Source organism: Copadichromis virginalis, linkage group LG9, assembly GCF_057382275.1.
Source record: "Copadichromis virginalis isolate Kocher_CV1m ecotype Utaka linkage group LG9, C_Virginalis_male_GT1.1, whole genome shotgun sequence".
Lineage (NCBI taxonomy): Eukaryota > Metazoa > Chordata > Actinopteri > Cichliformes > Cichlidae > Copadichromis > Copadichromis virginalis.
This window is the reverse complement of record NC_140626.1, coordinates 14,747,854-14,767,536: the sequence shown is the minus strand read 5'-3', so window position 1 is coordinate 14,767,536 and position 19,683 is coordinate 14,747,854. Positions and strand designations below refer to the sequence as shown.

Sequence of the window (19,683 nt, the reverse complement as noted above, 5' to 3'; positions counted from 1 at the left end):
TTTTTTCAAGTCAAGTCTAAAGTCGTAAAATTAATGACTCGAGTCTGACTCGAGTCCAAGTCATGTGACTCGAGTCCACACCTCTGGACCACAGCCATCGGGGAATACTGTTTCCATGATGATTGTGGATGAACATGACCCTAAACACTGCTTAGGTAGGTGGAAAGTGTCAAAATAACATTCACTTTGTTGGCAGGACTCAAATTCCCAGCAGAACATTTCCTGAGGCATCGCACTGCCTCTGCCAAAAAATGACTCGTTGGCCTGCAATCTGCCAAAAACATGTCAAACATATGCCTTATGAATACTATCACATCATTTTGACCCAGAAAGAATATTCCTATTACAAGGTAGAAACTTACGCTTATGGTGACAAGTTAAAACAAGATCTAAGGACCTTTAACTACACTCTTGTATAACTGTTTGACTGTCTGGACAAGTTACACAAACATCAATCTAAATATACACTCACTGGACATTTTATTAAGTACAACTTGCCAGTAATTTGCTAATACTTGCTTTTTCATGGTTTAGATTCAACAACTTGCTGGAAACATGCTTCAGAGACTTTAGCCCTTATTGACAAGATAGCATCACAGCAGCTGCAGCTTTCTAGGCTGCTGTGATGTGAATCTCCTGTTCCACCACATACCAGAGTTGCTCTAATGGACTGAGGTCTGGTGCATGTGGAGGTCACTGGGTAGAGTGAACTCATTGTCATGTTCAAGAAACCAGCTTGAGATGATCTGACATTTGTGACATGGTGTGTTACGTCTGTCATAAACATAACATTTTCATCCAGATAACTGCTGCCCACTGGATATTTTCCCTTCTTTGGATCATTTTCTGTAAGCACTAGAGATGGTTATGTGATAAAATCCCATCACATGAGCAGTTTCTGAAATACTCACGCTAACTATCATGCCACATTCAAAGTCACTTAAATCACCTTTCTTTATTGATCTGATGCTTGGTTTGAACTTCAGCAGGTTGTCTTGGCTGTGTCCACATGCCCAAATGCACCGAGCTGCTGCCACGTGATTGGCTGATTGGATATTTGCGTGTTCCTGGCTGGTTAGTTCATTTCCAGCTCATATATCTGCTTTATTTGTCATGCAGCAATGAGGAACCAGGCCTTACCTGGCCATGAATCTGCTTCTTACTTATCGTCCAATTATTTTAGAGCCTTTGAATGTCATTCCTAAACAGGTAATGGAATATTTATTACAATCCCCTTGAATGAAAGGTGAAAGTCTGCACTTCAGTCATTCAGTCACATCTCCACTGTGCACATACTCAGGGACCTGACTGTCTCTGTGTGTGCTCACTTTCGCCCCCTGGTGTCAGGCTAGCAGAGCCTTTCTCTAAAACCACGTGACTTCGGGGAAAAGGAGCGCCTTCATAGACTGAGCCGCAGAACTAAAGAGGAGAAGACAGTCAGTCCGCAGGCACCGCGGAGGAAACACGACCGAGGTAAACGAAACTTAAATCAACTTCCTTAATTTAACACCTTAGCGTCTATATTTGATTTTTTATAAATATAACATGCGGCGGTGGGAGGATGTTTGCAGCTGCTTTGTTGTTTCCAGACCAGACTCCATTTAAAAAAGACCTAAATTTAGAAAGTTTTTGTCTGTCTTTCTTTTCTTTTCTTTTTTAATGTGTGTCGACTCTGTTTAAAGACCCGGCTTGAACACGAGGCTTGAACTTGGCTTTTTACGCGAAAGCAAATCGACGTTTATTCATATTTTTACACATTTCTTATGTCTAATATTGGATGTTTTTGATGTGCCCAGAGTGAAGCTGTGCTATTATTAAAAAATGTGAGGCGGGGTGGGTGTAAGAGGGCATGTCGGGGCAGTTGATCGTAGTTGTTTGTGTTGATGTTTTGCCGCTGACCCTGAAACTTTGCGGTGTTTTCAGCATTTTTAAAGAAGCAGCGATGGCAGCTGGGAGAATGCGCTCCACTCGCAGACTGCGCTCCTGGATCGTCGAGCAGGTGTGTGTGTGGCTGTGTATGTGTGTGTGTGCATGAGTGTGAGAGGGAGGCAGGGAGAGGGTAAGGACAAATGAAAGAGTGGGGTGGGGGGGAAGGGAAACAGGAAGAGAAAAAGGGTGATTGAGAGGTCACTAACAAACATATATTCATAACTATGGGGCTGAAAATGACACCAGCAAAAGTTTAACTTTTCTCTTGTTAGAAAATCAGCTGCAATTGCATAATCTGCTTAAGCAAATTGTAGGTCAGCTGTGGAAAAATGCACTTTTCTGTTTCTACTATCATATAAATGTGTTATAGGTGCTTATTGCTACTTTTTATTTTTACAAAACAGTTTAAACCCTTGAAAATGAACTAAAGTCATAAACTGAATATCAGGAAATAGCTGATTTTGACTTTAGGCCACAAAATTCTGTGTATAGTGTAGAAGTGATATCAGCTGAAGTTGAGCTCAGCTGCACTTTCATCAAGTTTATATTTTTTTAGATTAGTTGGTTAAGAAATAAACAGATATTGCTCCAATTATGTGAATGTGTTCTGCTTTTTCTTGCTTTCTGACATATATAAGTGAAATCAGTGCAAGTGCAAACTTCACTGTTTTTTCTACAAAGACATGCAGAAGAGGTGGCTGGTTAGCAGCCCTGATTTATGTCTGCAGTTATTCAGCTTTAGGTGAAATTCAGGAAAACTATAAGCTTCTCTAACGTCGCTGTGTTTTTTGGTTTGTTTCAGGTCAGCAGTGGGAAATATCCGGGGCTGGTGTGGGATGACGAGGCCAAAACCATGTTCCGCATCCCCTGGAAGCACGCGGGGAAACAGGACTTCCGCAAAGACGAAGACGCCGCGATCTTCAAGGTAGCTCTTGAAATTCTCAAGATTTGCTTTAAATGCCACAAATCTTGTGTGCTTTAAATCTCTGAGATCGCCATCGCTGTCCTCCCCAGGCGTGGGCAGAGTTCAAGGGGAAGCTGACAGACGGGGGCCAGGACAACCCGGCCGCTTGGAAGACCCGTCTGCGCTGCGCCCTCAACAAGAGTCCTGAGTTTAAGGAGGTGATGGACCGAGCCCAGCTGGACATCTCAGAACCGTACAAGGTGTACCGCCTGGTCCCCATCAGCGAGCAAGGTGAGGCTTGACGTACCTACTCAGCATGCTCTGGCTAGGTCGTAGTACGACTTAGTTATACCTCAGCAGCAAAGCATTTGACTTACCTCAGACCTGATAACCTCGATGACAAAATCAGTCTCGTGGTCACACGAAGGTGGTTAAGTCAACCCAAAACTTCCCAGTGGGTCACATGAGGGCACAGGAGGCAGGACAGACATGTGACAGCAATTACAAAAACATACATGTGAAGACCAGGCGAGGCCCGAATGTGCAGTGTAAAGATGCTGAATTCAAATCAAATCAAATCAAATCACTTTTTATTGTCACATCACATGTGCAGGCACACTGGCACAGCACATGCGAGTGAAATTCTTGTGTGCGAGCCCCACAAGCAACAGAGATGTGCAAACACAACAACACAAACGAGCAAAATACAAGAATGGCCAACCTGAAACTAATAAATATATGTACAATATATAATAGTGTATGCATTTCTGGATGTGTATACTAAATATTTTCCTACGTGTGTGTGTGTGTGTGTGTGTGTGTATACACATTTTTACAAATTAAATAGTAAAAAAATAAAATAAAATAATAATAATAATAATAATAATAATAAAATATATAAAATATACAGAGTTGAATATGTGCAAAACAAGTGGCATTTATATACAGTGTGGAGTGCATAATGTTGAAGTTCCAGTAGTGAAGCTGAGGTGTCTATGACGTGTTCAGCAGTCTGATGGCCTGATGGAAGAAGCTGTCTCTCAGTCTGCTGGTACGGGACCGGATGCTGCAGAACCTCCTTCCTGATGGAAGCAGTCTGAACAGTTTATGGCTGGGGTGACTGGAGTCCTTGATGATCCTCCCCGCTTTCCTCAGGCACCGCTTCCTGTAGATGTCTTGGAGGGAGGGAAGCTCACCTCCAATTATCCGTTCAGAGCACCGCACTACTCGCTGGAGAGCTTTGCAGTTGTAGGCGGTGCTGTTGCCATACCAGGTGGTGATGCATCCAGTGAGGATGCTCTCAATGGCACAGTGATTGAAGGTCCTGAGGATGCGGGGGCTCATGCCGAATCTTTTCAGTCTCCTGAGAAAGAAGAGGCGCTGCTGCGCCTTCTTCACTGTTTTGTTTGTGTGTACTGACCACGTAAGATCCTCAGCCAGGTGTACGCCAAGGAACCGGAAGCTGCTCACTCTCTCCACAGCAGCGCCGTTGATGGTGATGTGGGTGTGTACTTCTCTGCACCTCCGGAAGTCCACTATCAACTCCTTTGTCTTTGCGACGTTGAGGGTGAGATGGTTGTCTTGACACCAGTGGGTCAGGGCGCTGACCTCCTCCCTGTAAGCCGTCTCATCACCATTGGTGATAAGACCCACCACTGTAGTGTCGTCCGCAAACTTCACAATGATGTTGGAGCTGTTAGTGGCTGTGCAGTCGTAGGTGTAGAGTGAGTACAGGAGAGGGCTCAGTACACACCCCTGTGGAGCACCAGTGTTCAGTGTGATGGGGGATGAGGTGATGCTGCCCAGTCTGACCACCTGGCGTCTGTCAGACAGGAAGCTAAGGATCCAGCTGCAGAGGGAGCTGCTCAGTCCTAATAATGTAATAATTCAATAATGTAACCATGATATCTTCTGCCAGGGTAGAAATGGGACGTTTTTCTGTAAGAGCTCTGATAGTTGGTGTTCCCACTTCACTGGCTCAGATGTCTTCCATCTCAAGACATCTGTATTTCATTCAAAATAACTGCTGTTTAAGATTTATTAGCTCACAGTCTAACACGAGCAGCCCGGTTTCACTCCTGATGGCAGAACAATGCAGGCACACCAGCGCACAAGGACCCTTTGCGGCGGGAATTCAAAGCAGCACCATAAATTATACCCCTGCCTTGTTTTACGAAACCAAGGACAAAGTACAATATTTAAAAACTCTCAGTAGGTTTAAGACAATACAGCCCGAAAGCAATGAAGCAGGCTGGGAGTGTGCGTGAGAGAAAGAGTGTAGTGTTAAAAAGTCTTGTATATGTGCTTTAAAAGGTCAGTAAGACTGGAAAAGCTGGCAAAAATGTTGAATGTCAAAGTTCTTGGTATCCCTGCTCGATGATGAAGAATAGATCTAAACTACTCCTAAATCAATGTGAAGGTTTGGTGAAGGTATTTCTGTAGAGCATGTAAGATAGTTTTATAGTTTTTTCAGAATTGTTGAAAATTTTATACAAGATCAGCTAGCATGCAGCTTAGGCTCCTTGATTTAGTATAAACCTTGTGTATTTGATATAATCTCTGAGCCATCAGAGTCTTAAGAGTCTTAAGACTACAGACTCTCTACCTACACACAGGAAGTGGTGACCCTTTTTCGGAGAATTGTTAGGTCACTAAGTGGTGGGCGCTGGTATGCATTGTTCTCTTATCTGGAGCAGGTGTGGTTTGCAGCATATGTTAGCATGGCACTGTGGCCCGGTAATGTTGGAGTCCCACAAATAAGAAGGTTGCAGTGAGATTGCAGATATGCAGATATGCAATCTCACTGCTTTGAAGTATCTGCAACCACTTGAGTCAGTGGGTGATGAAGTCAGTCTGCAATCAGTTTACAACTGAATGGGGTCAAGTTGGCATTTACACACAATATCTGTGTTATTGTGTGCAATTATTTCCTCTCTTGCAAAGAGTCATGTAACAAATAATTTGCCCTCATTGGTCCAGACTGACTCGGTCTGATTGCAGCACGTCTGTCTGTGTTTATACATTAAGACGGTGATCGCATGGAAAACCAGCTGTTCCACAGTGATTGCAGTCAGTTGGACTGTTTGTTTGGAGACAGGTTGCCTCCCACCAGGTGATCTGTGTAATCGCCTTGTTATCACAGTTATTAAAATCCCAGAGGTTAAGGTTATTGGAACCTCTGGTGAGCAGATGCCAGATGCAAAAAAATTCAGTGCAATCGCCTGGCAACCACCGATTTTTCCCAGCCACGATGTTCCTGTCCTATTTTCATTTAATGTAACTGAGCCAAAAAGACGTGACCCACCCTTATAAGAATGCACATCCAGGGTTAAACACAAAGTTAGCACGATGAGCCTCAACTCCTGCTACATAGTACCAGCCTGTGATGATCGTGGCAGGTAAACTGATATTTCAGTTGTAATGTAGGGCAGACCTGCACTCACTCACACAGTCACATGGTCAGCTTCCATCTGCCAGGTTGGATTTTTATCTCAAGATAATGAGCAACAGTCTTTGCGTCACTTTAACAGCCAAAAAATAAACTGACTTAATCCTGACCTCTCTGTGTCAGACTGGTGAACTCATTTAAAGCAGGTAGTTTGGGAATACTTGTAGCTCCTCGGGGTTCGTATTTAGTCATGATGGGGGTTAACCTACAAACCCATTCTGTTTGCAATACACTTTCACAACAGTCTGTTGCATTTAACGCAACAGTGGATGTTTGCCTGGCTGCCACTTAAAACTGTTCCAGTTATTGATTCAGAAGCAAAAACAGTTCACGTGCTTTGCCACGCCTGTGCATGCTCATTAAAGTGTAGGGTGAGATGAGCAACTGCAGGCCGGCGATGTCTCAAAATGCAGCAGCTCTTTTTCTGAGAAACAGAAACCTCAGGAAGCACATGACGACTGCGTCTGTCTCTTCAGGCTGCAGGCGCACAGATCCAGCGCGTTGATTGGTTGGTTACATCTCAGAGATCGTGTGAAGATTAAGGAAAGATGAACTAAAACTAGTTTCCTCTCACTTTTTGTAAATGCAGTTAGTCAGTTTCTTCTGCTCTTAATGTGGAGGAGCTTTGTAGCTTTTATTCTGAAAGCTACAGTTACTAACAGCTCTGCCATCAATTCTGCTTTTACAAAGACTTATTCTTTTCAGCTTTTCTTTATCATCATAACACCTCATAAATACTGGATTAAACTATTACTATTATACATGAACCGGTCAGAATATTAGGAACACCCAGAAGCCCACCATCACTAACTACAAACTCCATAATTAACGTGAACGAACTGAAAAATTGGATCTAAAAGTTTCCCACGGCTGATGGTAACGTGTTTACAGTTTTGCCCGACTGTTAGCAGGGCTGGCATCGCCGCTGCTGAAAGCTGATGCCGGGTTTATAGCTTAATAGCTCCTCTGTTTGAGAGAGTTGAATATTTAATCTGTCAGCAGGACGTCACAGACCATCAGAAATACTCTAAGTTTATCAGCGGCAGCCAGCGAACTTAATGTTAAATGTGCTGCAAAAACAGCCTTTCGTTTTCAGCTGGTTTTAGTTGCTCGTCCCTGCAAGACTTTTTTAAACTAGCAGAAAAAAATTAATATAATATAATTTTAAATGTCAGAATGAGTGACACCGAAGCAAACCTAAGCAAGAACTGAAGGAAGGGTAATCAAATGTATGTATATAGGTTTTCTTTGTTGTTGTGGTCGACATTGTTCTCCATTTTTAAAGGTTTGATTCACTAAAATAATTAGAATAACCTTTATTTACATCAGAGAAATGATTGTACACATATGACATATAAACGTGGTTTTAATCGGAGTGTTTATCTGCTGTGGGTGCTGGCCACAGTAGATGAACAGTAGATGAGAAAATGGCGGTTTAGCTGCGTTAGGTGTTGCAGAGTAAATGTTGCACAATGTACCTGCAGAAACTGGTGAACTTTCTTCTCTATTAGCGCACGGTTAGTCTGATCACCACTTCCACCTTTTCTGCAGCGTTAAGCCCTCTCGCTGTTTATTTCTCTCACACCTTTTTTTTTTAAGTGGCTTTTGGACCCGTTGACTCTTGACCTATTTTCTGCTGCTTTGCCTGTCTAATGTCATAAAAGTGCCAAACAAATATGTTAAATGTAGGCCGAAGGGTATTTAAAGCTCTGCCGTGCCCTCTGCTCTCGTTGTGTTGCAGATGTTTGTCTGTTTCCAGGGAGAAATACCTGGATTCTAGTCTGGATTTATGACCATCTTTTCTTCTGATAATCTCCTGCACTTTGGTCTTTGCGTGAACTTTATCTGTTTTTAAGTTACTTTTTTTCAACTTTTCTTTACTTTAGATTTTATTTTAATCACTGGAAAGTCTTAAAAAGTAAACAAGACATGCAACACAATCAGTCACATGTTAAAACAGAGAAACAGACATTATTAAACACATTTTAATAAAAGCCTATAAATCAGAGACATGACAGAGATGGATGGAGAAGGAAAATACTTAGAAAGAAGTTCCTCTTTTAATCATTGCGTGTAGTTCTGCTGTGTCTTATCGTTTCTTTAAAAAAATGATAAATATATTTTAAAACATCTGCTTTTGATTTTAAGCCAAAAAAAATTATCAGTAACTTTCTTTCCAGATGTCTGACTTCTTTTATACAATTCATACTTGACCTTAAAGTTATTAGTTATATATTTTAACTGTTTAAACATGTCCTCTGCTGCTTAACCAGGTTCAGATTAGTTATTTTTACTTTCTTTAACCTTCATTTAATCAGCAAGTTAAAGCACTTTGAATTTACATCTGTTTTGTAAGATTGCTCCGGGTCAGGATAAGGTGCGTTAACTTCGCGTATTTCATTTTGATAGCAGGAGAAACTAGAGCATCGCTGTCAGAAACATGCAAATTCCACACAGTATCCGGCCACCGCGCTGCTAAATACTGATTCAGTTACTGCTATCAGGGCTGCTGCTCACAGATGTTTTCGATAAATGGTCAGTTTGTCAGTCGATAAACTGGTTGGTCCCTGAGATTTACAAAAAGAGACATGAGCAGCTGGGGCTCAGCAGGCACAGTGGGTATCTCTGTTATTTGGGAGGTCTGCAATTATGGGTCCTCCAGGCTGCATGTCAAAGTCATCTGGGGTGATACACTCACACTTGATTCCTGAATTAGGCTTCAGTGGGCAATCTACGCGTAACCTGATGCACACTTTGATAGGAATGTAACCACGTGTCGGGTCGATGCAGCGAAGGATTAAGAGGCGTCTGAGGCATCAAAAAAAGCACTTGCGTGAAACGATGTAGTAGAAAGTTCTTCAGGCAGAACGGCACCAATCAATATACTGCACAGTCCTCAGGAAATATGTGAGATTTCCAAAATAAAAGCCCCCAGTTATTTATAGAGATTTATCATCATGCTTTAGGGCTGAGGTGTCAAACTCGAGCCCTCGAGAGCTACTGTCCTGCAGCTTTTAGATGCATCCTTACTGCAACACAGCTGAATCAATTGGTTGGATTACCTCTTCAGCCAACAAGTTTGGCAAAGGCCTGATAACAAGCCATTCGTTTGATTCTGGTGTGTCGGAACAAGGATGTGTCTGAAAGCTGCAGGACAGTAGCTCTCGAGGGCTGGAGTTGGAGACCCCTGCTGTAGGGTGCCAACCACATGTGGCAGCGCTCTCATATAAAGTGTCAATCACAGCCTTGCAGGATTTAGGCTAAATAACATTTTATGTTAAATGTGCATCCTGGCATTTAAGGAGGTGTACATTTTTTCTTCATTTTCATCTACAGAGCTACTAAAATAAGGCTTCTCCCTGTATTGGCTCTTCCTGCAGCCTGTTGTAGCCACAGTTATGTACATTATGCTCATGCATGCAATGACCGGAGCCAGTGATTCATAACTTAAGAGTAATCATTTGATCATTACACTTTTTCGCTTATAAAATCTCTAAATATTCACTTCACGGCACTAGGACCAGTGGAAAAACAAAGCCCGACATTTGGGAAGCTCAAACCATCGAACGCTTCCCCATCAATTAAGGTGGCACTCTGGTGAGATAGCATGGGGAAGTACTGACAAAAACACATTTAACTGATTTAAATGTCAGTAAATCCATCTGTTCTGTATCTTTTCTTCATTTTCTCAGCATGAGACTTTGTAAAACTAATTTCGTGGTGCGCTTAAAGGGCTGCAGAAGACCAGTGTGACTCACTTTGCATTATTGTCGTATTTTAAAGCTGCTATAAAAATAAACTGTCTGTGCATCACCATTCAGAGGTCAAAGTACAAACATGACGGAGCCTGACGGAGTTTATCTTTGGCTATTATTTTGGTAATTACATGGAAAATAGAATAAACATCTGCAGAGCTGTTTGTGTGCTAGTTCTAGTGAGGACATTTAATCAAAGACTTTTTATTTTGCCAAATGAGTCAAATTCTCGTGGAAGCAATGGGGCCGAAGAGCACTAAAACGACTCAAAAGTAAAAACAGCCGGTTGTTTTCAGCTGCTTCACGAGTGTTTCCTCTGTGTGCGTTTAGGTGTGGTGGTGCCTGAAAAGAAGAGCAGAGAAAAAGCCTCCAGGAGGTCGAAAAGGAGGAGAAGCGATTCAGACAGCGACGCCGCCAGTGATGACAAACAGATAAAGAGGGAAGAAGCCACGTCTCAGCTGGTGGGTTTATAGGATGTGGGGCGTATGCCGAGTCATTTTAGCCTCAATGTTTGCTCCGAGATAGGAGAGCATCTGATAGCATCTCGAAGCCCTGCAGTATCAAACGCTGTTTGCCATTTCTGTGTAGTTTGAATTATAGATGTTGGTGTAATGACTCCTTCTTGCCTGCTGGAGCTCAGCTAATCTGAGCATCTGAGAGGCAAATTAACAGTGACTTAAAAGCTGCGCAGCATAAACAACATAATTGAAGTGAACCGAACTGAAGTTCATAAATACTGATTACATTTTTTTTTTGTCTGATTCTCAGTATGTCGAGGAAAGCCCGGTCCAGACGGAGGAGCCCACTCAGTGCCCCACCTTCATTCAGACGGACTGTGAGTTTAACTGTCTTTGTAATCTGATTACTTCTGATTACTTCTAATTACTTCTTCGTAATCGGGATTTTTTCATATGTATAGAGTTAGCGATGCGAGGAGTATCCTATGATTTCTCCTCACATTTGTTCTCTTTTCCATCTAAAAAGATCTAAAAGATCCATTTGAATCGTGATCTCTGGCTTCCTCAAATGTAAACAATGAGTTAATTCTCCAGTTGAAGGCTTCGCCTGTAGCCCACACAAATAGTATCTCAGAAACTTGTTTACACCACTGGAAAAAAGGTATTTTTTTGTCATTCGTAAATCAAAATTTTAGGTTATTGAGTCCACTCAATAACCTAAAATTTAGATTTTCGAATTTCAAGTTCTTTCCTCAGTTTCAAGTAATTTCATCAGTAGTTTGAGAGACATAACAACGTGAAACTTTGACTTACGAACGACAGAAATTGGTTTAAAGTTTTTTTTCACTGGTGGAAATAAGTTTCCATATTTCACACGTTAAGAAAACTTTGCTTTGAGTTTGACGGAGGATCTAAAAGTTAAGCCAAAGGGACAAATTTCCTTTCTGTCTGAGTCCGTGTTTTCCTGTGATCCTGTGAGGCTGCAGTCACAGTCTTTGCTTTGTAAAAATCATATTTGCACTTCGAGGACGAGCAGGTCTGTCGCTGCCTCTGAAATCAGGTCATGTCCGAGGAGAAATCTAATCGCTGACCTTGGGTCGGGCGATTTTATTTATACGCCACATGTAGCACGTATACAGGTGTCAGTGTGCTTAAAACTAAAAACATAAAATCCTGTGTAGGTCTGCTGTTCCCTAACCCTCTCAGGCTCAGATGAACTCTTTTGTTGCTAATGCACAACCAAGTCCTGCAGTGGTACTTCTGAGTAAAAAAACCTCATAAAATATGTGCGTGGGGTAATCAGGTTGTTAGTTTGTAACTGTTGCAAATCGGCAACGCCTGCCTCGAGAGGGTTAAGGCAGTAAAAACTAAACAAACTTTACAAAGAAGTAACATACAAGCCTACACACGCACATTGTGAAGCAAATGGATTACTGCAGTGTAACCTTGTGTTCTTATTTCATCATGTGTTTACATTTCAACTAACAAATCAAACTCACAGGCGACCAAAAGAAGCCGCTGATGTAACTGTTTTATGTCCCTTCAGCGGTCGATGAGATCAGGTTGGACGTGCGGATTGAGGAGAGTGTGACCGCTCCCGTAGGAGGTAATAAAGCATTTACAGCTGAGCAGGCTGTGATATGCTGGGTTCAGAGTCATGAACCCAGTCACGACCTGCTGTGAAAGCACTGAGTGTTGTTGGCTCGAGAAGATAACGACTCCTCTGTCTCCATCTCTACAGCCCAGGACTCCTTCAGTGTGGCAGTTTACTATTTAGGACAGCAGGTGCTCAAACGTCAGATTCAGGGCACCGATGTGCGGATAATGTACCTGCCCTCCTCGCCTATTCCCCCCACGCCACTCGTCCTGAAAGCCAGGTTCCCACGCATCCCGCTACCCGAGCCGCCCTCCACGTTGCCGGCCGGTCCGGAGCTGCAGGCCCTCTTCACCCTGCTCCCCTTCATGGAGAAAGGGGTGGTGCTGACCTCCACTCCGCAGGGAGTTTACGGCAAGAGGTTCTGCCAGGGGCGGGTCTTCTGGACGGGGCCGCACACGACCATGCCGGACCTGCACAAGATGGAGAGGAACACAGAGCCGGTGCTCCTTTTCAATAAAGAAATCTTCAAGCAACGTAAGTCAGAAATGAGCGTGTTGATATTTGTTAACAGCCCTGCCAGATGCTGCAGAACAAATTATCACGCAGATGTTATCACAGCAAGAGCTTGAATGTCTGCGCAGTGAAGCTAATATGTACTCTGCAGGAAAAAAAGGACTCACCAGGACTTTAATCAAAATCTGTCTTTAGAATTAGTGTTTATTAACTGAAGTATCACAGACTCATTGCCATCACTGTTTTATGAACTAAGTGTGTTTTTGCCACCAAAACATGGTTTGGCGCCAGTCTGCAGCTGTGATTGGATAATTGACGGGACATCCAGGATCATTTTGCTCTAATGCACTGCTGACATGGTTAGCTCACGATCGATAATAACACTGCTATCAAATTGCCTTATTTCGTGTTATTGGATAAAACCGTTGCCTGGTGCTTGTCTGGGCAGCAGTCTAACCAGAGATGCCCGCGTCCAGCTCTCCTTTGAGGAAATGCAGAAGCCTTTCAAACACAGCAGATGCACATAATCTCTGCAGCATGTCATCCTCCCAATTGGACACATGCCATACCCAGCAGCAGCTTTAGTCTGACTCCAGGAGAACACCGTTTACGTGTCTCCAACACACTTTGTTCTTAAACTAAGGGTGTTCAGGATCTTTTATTTTGAAAAGCTGCTAATTCAGTTCTGTGTTTGACTTGTCGCGTTCCTTACCTGCTCTGTGCAGCTTGACCTGACTACAGGAAAAAAATAAAAACATTTAAAAATAGTGCAGTTTTCAGCAACGTGAAGTGGAGAGCTGCTCCTGAACGGTGTTACAGGCTGGTACGTCACTGGGAATACGCGTCTCCCAAATAACTCAGATGAAGCCAGCTCGTAGCGATAGGTGCGGGTAGGAATGCAGGTCGAGCAGTAAATAAGCTGCTTTCCCTTCATTCTCAGCTCTTTCTTTACCGTAGCAGGCAATCAATCCTCCCACACTTGGAAACACAATACACATGTTCATTATACATCTGGCAGCGCTGTTTAAGACTGAAAAATCAATGTTAAGTGCATGTTATTTTTTAATTTTAGAGAGTTTTCATGATAATAAGGTCCAATCTTCAAAAAACTTTAGTCTTTGGTTGAAATTGTCCAACTGGAATTTTGATTTTAAATGTCATGAGCAAAGATTCAGTGTAGGGCTGTTTTTTGCCCTGAGCTGATAACTTACATGAAGCGCTAATAAACGCCCGCCCCTTCCCTCCTCAATCATCAGAGTTGGACTACTTCCGTACAAATGGCGGCGAGCCTCCCCAGTGTGGCTTCACCCTGTGTTTTGGAGAAGAGCTGAGTGACTCAGAGGACCCTTTCCAAAAGCTGATCATTGTTCAGGTAAACCACACACACTCAGCAGTATGTTTTTTCTGTGGTGGGGATTTTCCAGGGAATTTCAGGTAAACCACACACTGGATTATTGAAAACTGTAACTAGAGAAAAGTTTCCTTTCTTTGTCCTTTAATTGTCACCAGTATTCATTTTTCTACATGAGATTCTTTTAAATCACCCTTCAGGTGCTGGGATTGTTACTCACATGTGATTTTAGTGACACCTAACTTATTTATTCTTCTGTAACAACTTGTGCTTAACTGGTGCCCTCTTCCCTGCTCTCCTTTTTGTGATTCGTTAAAGTGGACTTGCACACTCCTCATCCAAAAGCTCAGGGTTCACACTGCTCTGAATGCCCCATTTTTGGCTCTTTGTGATGTCAGACAGGGGCTAGCCCTCATAACTGGTTATATCAGGCATAGAAACCCCCCCCCCCCCCCCCCCCCACATGCTGTTCAAACCTTCTGCTTGTGAGGGGAAGCCAATCAGCTGAAATGGAAGCGTTAAAAACAGTTTTAAAATTAATTTTTAGGGACCTTTAAATGTGGAGAAATCCGCAGCTCCAATACAGGAGATCTGAGTAACTAACAAAAACTACCTTCACTACTCTCTCCTCTACAGATTACTTTACGATGGGAACAACGGCAGGTCCAGAACGCTCAGTCCGTCTGATTTCAGTAAATGGTAAAAACTGCCTTTACTGCTCTTTCCTCTGCAGATCACTCTACCGTGGGAAGAACAGCAGGTACAGAACGCTCAGTCCATCTTTGAATCCATCACCATCCTGCAGTCTCTGGCCAGCCAGTCCCCGCTGGGAGAAATAACCCTGAACCTCGTCACGGTGCCTTCGCCAACCAACTAGAGCATCGGCTGCGGGACTTTCTAAGCACTTTGATGGGTGGCATTTGAAAAATAAGACACATTTCCCCCTTATTATAAATCCGACAGCTAGAAGGATTTTTTTCTTTTATTATTCTAATTAAGACAGATTATAATAAGATAACAAAACAGGAACCTGCAGTTATTTTCTGTGGTAATTGTTTTTTTTTTTTTCATATTGCCCAAACACGTTGCACAGAAACGGATGCATAGCATTTAAGAGAAATAGGAAATCAAATGGTGAACTAATATAAAGGGGACCTTTTCTGCTTTTCTTTATTTTTTGCCACAGTGGTCAAAACCCATATGAAAAAAGTTTGACAAACTCAGGTTCAAACAAGAGTAGATTTACCCAATACTGTCATATTACACACATAGTTTTGACCGTTAGCACAGAAACAGCCCTCACTGCAAACAGGAACCTGCAGCTCCTGTTTCCAGTGAGGGCTGTTTAAGAGGGGCAACCAATCAGAAAAAAAGCTGGCTTGAAGAGGGAGGAGCATTTGGATAAGAGGGTGGAGTGACTAAAACCATAGCACAGACTTGTGCCTCACAACAAGCTGTATTCTTTATCAGACAATAGCATCAACAATGCTAAAAATGCTAAGAGAACAAAAGATCGCGTTTACAGGAGAAACTTTCCATTCAGACTAAAATACTTTTTGTCTCAGGCTGTTTTTATGCTTTCAGGTGGCGTAAAGCTGAGAATTTTAACACGGGGATTGACTCCCTTTTGTAACCAGCAGCCTCAAGTGGCCATTAAAGGAACTGCACCTTTTGACGCTGCTGCAAGACGTCCTGTAAAACAAATAGGACTTATTTTGAACTGTGAATCATGCAAAGCTCCCGGAGTAAAAACAGAGTTGGAAATAAGCATTAATAGGTCCCCTTTAATATCAGTTTTGGGGTGCACCTTCTTTTTCATTTTAGATATTAGTTAGTGTACTGGTAACACTACATGTAAGCCAACACTTGGAAGCTTTTTATATTCATCGTGCATCTCAGAATGTGATGTAAGCAGCATGCCGATCAGAGCTGAGCAATCATCTTCCTGTAAATTCCTCTCATTAACTATTGGGTCATTTTAGATATTATAAGTCTATTGTTTTGGTTAGGGATTGGGGGTGGAGCCATTTAGTACTGTAGACGCTGCTTAAGTTGTGTTGATGAAAATTGTTCACACCACAGGACTAGATAGAAGTTTCACTGTACAATCAAAGGGGAAAAAAGCATCATAATAGCCTGCAGTAGTTCAGTAGACTATTTTGTAAAGCACCTTTATCTTTACTATATTGCCGTCAAGTCTTTTCAGATCCAGTGCAGATGTGTCCTTTATACCATTAGGGTTTTGTAGTTAAAAACATTTTTTACAAATGTGTCTTAAATGGTCATCTTTTAATAGACAAAAACTGAAACTGGAGATGAGAAAGGAGGAGCGTGTCACCCTGGAGCAGGTCAGTCAGGAATATCACATTCAGCGCATTTATTTTTTAACCATTTACAGTGAGAAACTTTCCCGATTTACAGGACTGTGCGCTGTTAGACAGCTGCACCGTTGTATTCATTTTAAATGCCTGTTAACAGTTAAACTTTCAGCTTTTCTTTGGGGGTTTGTGAAGGACGAACAAAACACACATTTCAATACAAAAGTTCTGCAGTGAACACAGGGAGGAGAAGCTCTGAATATTTGGCTTATTGAGAGTGTAAGGCAGCCTCAGTTTGACACGTTGTAAGGCAGGTTTCCCAAACTTGCAACACATTGTTCCTCTTTCCTGAAGTTAAAATGATTTAGAAGAAATTTCCTCTAGACTCATGTTATTTTTGTAGCACCTGCTGCAGAAGCTTGGCAGGTATTTGCTGAACAGCAAATAACAAGAACAGCTGCAAAAACACGCTTTAATTGAGGATTTAAGGTAACAACACAGAATAAAGACACTAAACAGTATAAACTTTGACAGGGAGTTTATTTGAATGGTCAACTGTTATATTTGTAATGTCACAACTCTATTTAACCAGTTCTTGTGCCCACACGAGGCATTGAAGTCATAACAAACACATCTGCACGGTGTTAAAGGGTGGATGTACCCCCCTCCCCTCCCCATTTTATTTTTAATATATTACTTTAAGTCTTCCCAAAGTCAAAACCACAAACTTGAGAGTTCCTTTTAAATCAAACCTAATGAAAAACAAATATTTTGAGCTTCATCTAGCTTGGTATTTACTGCAGGATTTTAGTATTGTAAGGCATTTTTGTCCTTTTGTCCATCCTGTTTCATGTATAGTTTGCTGGAATCATACTAATGCATAAACTAAGGGAAAGAGGGGGAACATATCTATATGTTGTAGTAGTGTTAGAGGAGGACTTCAAGGTGGAAGTGTCCTTTAAATGAGCAGGGTATTGGGATGGACCACAAGGCACACTCTGGGGTGGGCGGGAAACTAGTGAGATGTAAATATTGTTATTTATGCATATATGTTCTTGTTCACTCGGAAAAAAATAAACGTCTCCTTAAACTCGGTGTCGAGTGTGCGTTGTTCTGTAAAAATCACATTTGTGCAGAAAAAGTGATGCTACTCTTCAGTCTAGATGTTTCCGTTGGCCGGCGAGGCGAGCTCCTCTATCTTGGTGTTAAGTTTCTGATTGGTCCAGTCTTTTGTGATGTCGTCCAGGTGGCTGTCAAAATCCACCAATAGCGTGTGATCACCTGACTCCATCATCTGGCTCGCTATGGCCCGAGTCTCCTCCCACTGTCTCAGCATTATCCTGAACAGGACAGAGGAAAAAAGGAACAGGTGAGTGTAGTTTTCAGACAGAATTCAGGCGCAAAAATAAAAAACAGACGTGCTGCTCAGCTTTCACAGCGTGTCCCACATAAACGTGCAGTTTGCTGGGATATGGTCATTCATGCTCTTACGTGTGTTTGTCTTTGAGTATCCATCTTGAGTCTTTGCGCTCGTACAACACGATGGGAGGAACCCGATAGTCTGGAGACATCTTACTGCCATCGAGCTGTAAGAAAAAAAATCATCCTGAACTACTTTATTAAACAGACAGCACAGCTAAGCTTAACTTATTTCTGAAAGCCTGCTTACCAGCAATAGAAATATGTCCAGGTTAAACCAGCAGGTAAGAGACAGCCGATAAAACAATTTTACTTCTGTTTTTCTTACCATTAATAAAACTGGATTGTCAAACTGCTCTGCAATCTTATCGGCGACCTTCAGCGCACACGGTGTCGGGCTGCCGAGCAGAAAACATAAAAACTAGTTAAACAGAAACTCCTGAGACCACACGCCTCCGCCAAAGCCGCAAAGTTACAGAAGGATGGCATATTTTTCTTGAGAATATCATTTTGATATGTATGAAGATCCAGTTTATTCATTCCAAAGCTAACTTTACTGCTTGAAAACTGACAAAAGGTAACCCTTTAATCTCTTTTCTGAACAGAGAGGTTTCTGTATGATTTCAGATTTTTTTAAATTTTAACTAAAATGTCTTTTTACATCTTGTTTTAGTTTTTATTTAATAACCTTTTCATGCTGGTTTTCCCATCTAGACAGATGTGCTGAGCTGTAAAGTGTTACTGCATGAGGTACGAAAGGCTAAATGTGCAGCTTTGCCGCATCTCAAAACAAAAAACAGGGTTCAAATGAAAACCTCTTTAGTGACACGAAGCTCTGGAAACCCACTTGTTATCAGACACGCAGGCGTTGGCTTGGTAATATCCCACTATCCTCTGCTGAGTCTGTGAACACCAAACATCCACCTGGAAGGAGGAGAGCACCCACCGCCACTTTTAAACTTCATTTAATGCTGATGCAAGTTATAAATTCTTAATAACTTGGTAGCTTGGTCCAGAATATCTGACTGCAGGGTTTTATGCCTTCACAATAAACAATCACGAGGAGTCTTTAAGGTCTTCTCCGGGATCAGAGCTCCAGACTGTGGTGCTATTAAACAAAATTGTGAGGGCAGAAAAACACCTGTGAGCACCTGTGTAAGGGCCAGCTGGGTGATAGGAGCCAGGGGCAGGTGGGAGTGGAGCAGCGGGACACAGTCAGTCACGCAAACAGCGCCACCTGTCGGGCTGGACGACAACAGCAGGCCATTGATGCTACAGCGCGGAAAGAGGCAGGCGTGCAGGTACATCTTCACGTAAGCGCGACAGGACAGCTCCACCTCACCCATGGTGTCCGCTGCGGGGAGATAAGAGCACAGAAGCACTGAAAACTTGCCTCAGAGGACCGAGGCTAGCGGGAGAAGCACTGATGAGACACATAACAAAGGGCTGCCGTTAATAATGTCGCTGAATTTATCGAAAATCAGAAGGAAAAACGTCCGCAAGTGGCTTGTTGCTCAATGAGCTGCCAACCGGCCACACTGTGAATGAGCATTAGCATCCAAGCTAACCAAGCAGAGAATTTAATTCCGCCTTACCTGAATGGGAATATCAGTAAACACCAAAATCTACAGCTTCAAACTGGAAATATCAAATTAAGCTTTGCACGCAACTGTTGACACGAGCTTTTAAAAAAAACAGACCCAATTCACTTGACAGATACATGAAGAGCGTCTGAACGGCAGCTTTTGGTCCCGCCTACACGTCTTAAATGTAATTACCTGATTGGCTAAGAGATAAAGGCTTTGTAATGCGGTTCGAGATAAAAGATGCCAATCATTTCGTCAGGAGTTCAACGTAAACACGACTATGTGTACGCTTTGCGGTAGTGCGCCCTCTACTGAAGAGGATGACCGAGGGGATAAAAAAAATAGGTGTGTGTGTGTGTGTAAAGAAAAGTAAAGCTATATCAAGTATAAAATATACATGACTTA

At 42.4% G+C, this 19,683-nt stretch overlaps 2 protein-coding genes across 4 annotated transcripts; one reads left to right on the top strand and one right to left on the bottom strand.

The window, feature by feature from the left end:
• The first annotated feature begins 1,377 nt into the window (after positions 1-1,377).
• On the top strand, positions 1,378-17,368 carry irf9 (interferon regulatory factor 9). Of its 2 annotated transcripts, none has more exons than XM_085467926.1 (10): positions 1,378-1,473; positions 1,924-1,999; positions 2,732-2,854; positions 2,944-3,124; positions 10,367-10,497; positions 10,805-10,871; positions 12,041-12,100; positions 12,236-12,625; positions 13,861-13,976; positions 14,592-14,682. In XM_085467926.1, the coding sequence occupies exons 2-10, from the start codon at positions 1,943-1,945 to the stop codon at positions 14,640-14,642; spliced, it is 1,176 nt and encodes a 391-aa protein (XP_085324052.1). In that variant the 5' UTR covers positions 1,378-1,473; positions 1,924-1,942; the 3' UTR covers positions 14,643-14,682. The 2 variants fall into 2 exon arrangements, with proteins under 2 accessions (XP_085324052.1, XP_085324051.1); XM_085467925.1 differs by lacking the exon at positions 14,592-14,682 and adding an exon at positions 14,689-17,368 and having other exon boundaries at positions 1,382-1,473.
• Positions 15,523-19,539, bottom strand: emc9 (ER membrane protein complex subunit 9). 2 transcript variants are annotated; one of them, XM_085467928.1, is made up of 6 exons: positions 19,471-19,539; positions 18,844-19,046; positions 18,540-18,616; positions 18,021-18,090; positions 17,765-17,859; positions 15,523-17,613 (listed from the first exon to the last, which is right to left on the bottom strand). In XM_085467928.1, exons 2-6 carry the CDS (start codon positions 19,036-19,038, stop codon positions 17,433-17,435), a joined length of 618 nt encoding a protein of 205 aa, XP_085324054.1. In that variant the 5' UTR covers positions 19,039-19,046; positions 19,471-19,539; the 3' UTR covers positions 15,523-17,432. The 2 variants fall into 2 exon arrangements, with proteins under 2 accessions (XP_085324054.1, XP_085324053.1); XM_085467927.1 differs by lacking the exon at positions 19,471-19,539 and adding an exon at positions 19,288-19,461.
• Between the last annotated feature and the right edge of the window lie 144 nt (positions 19,540-19,683).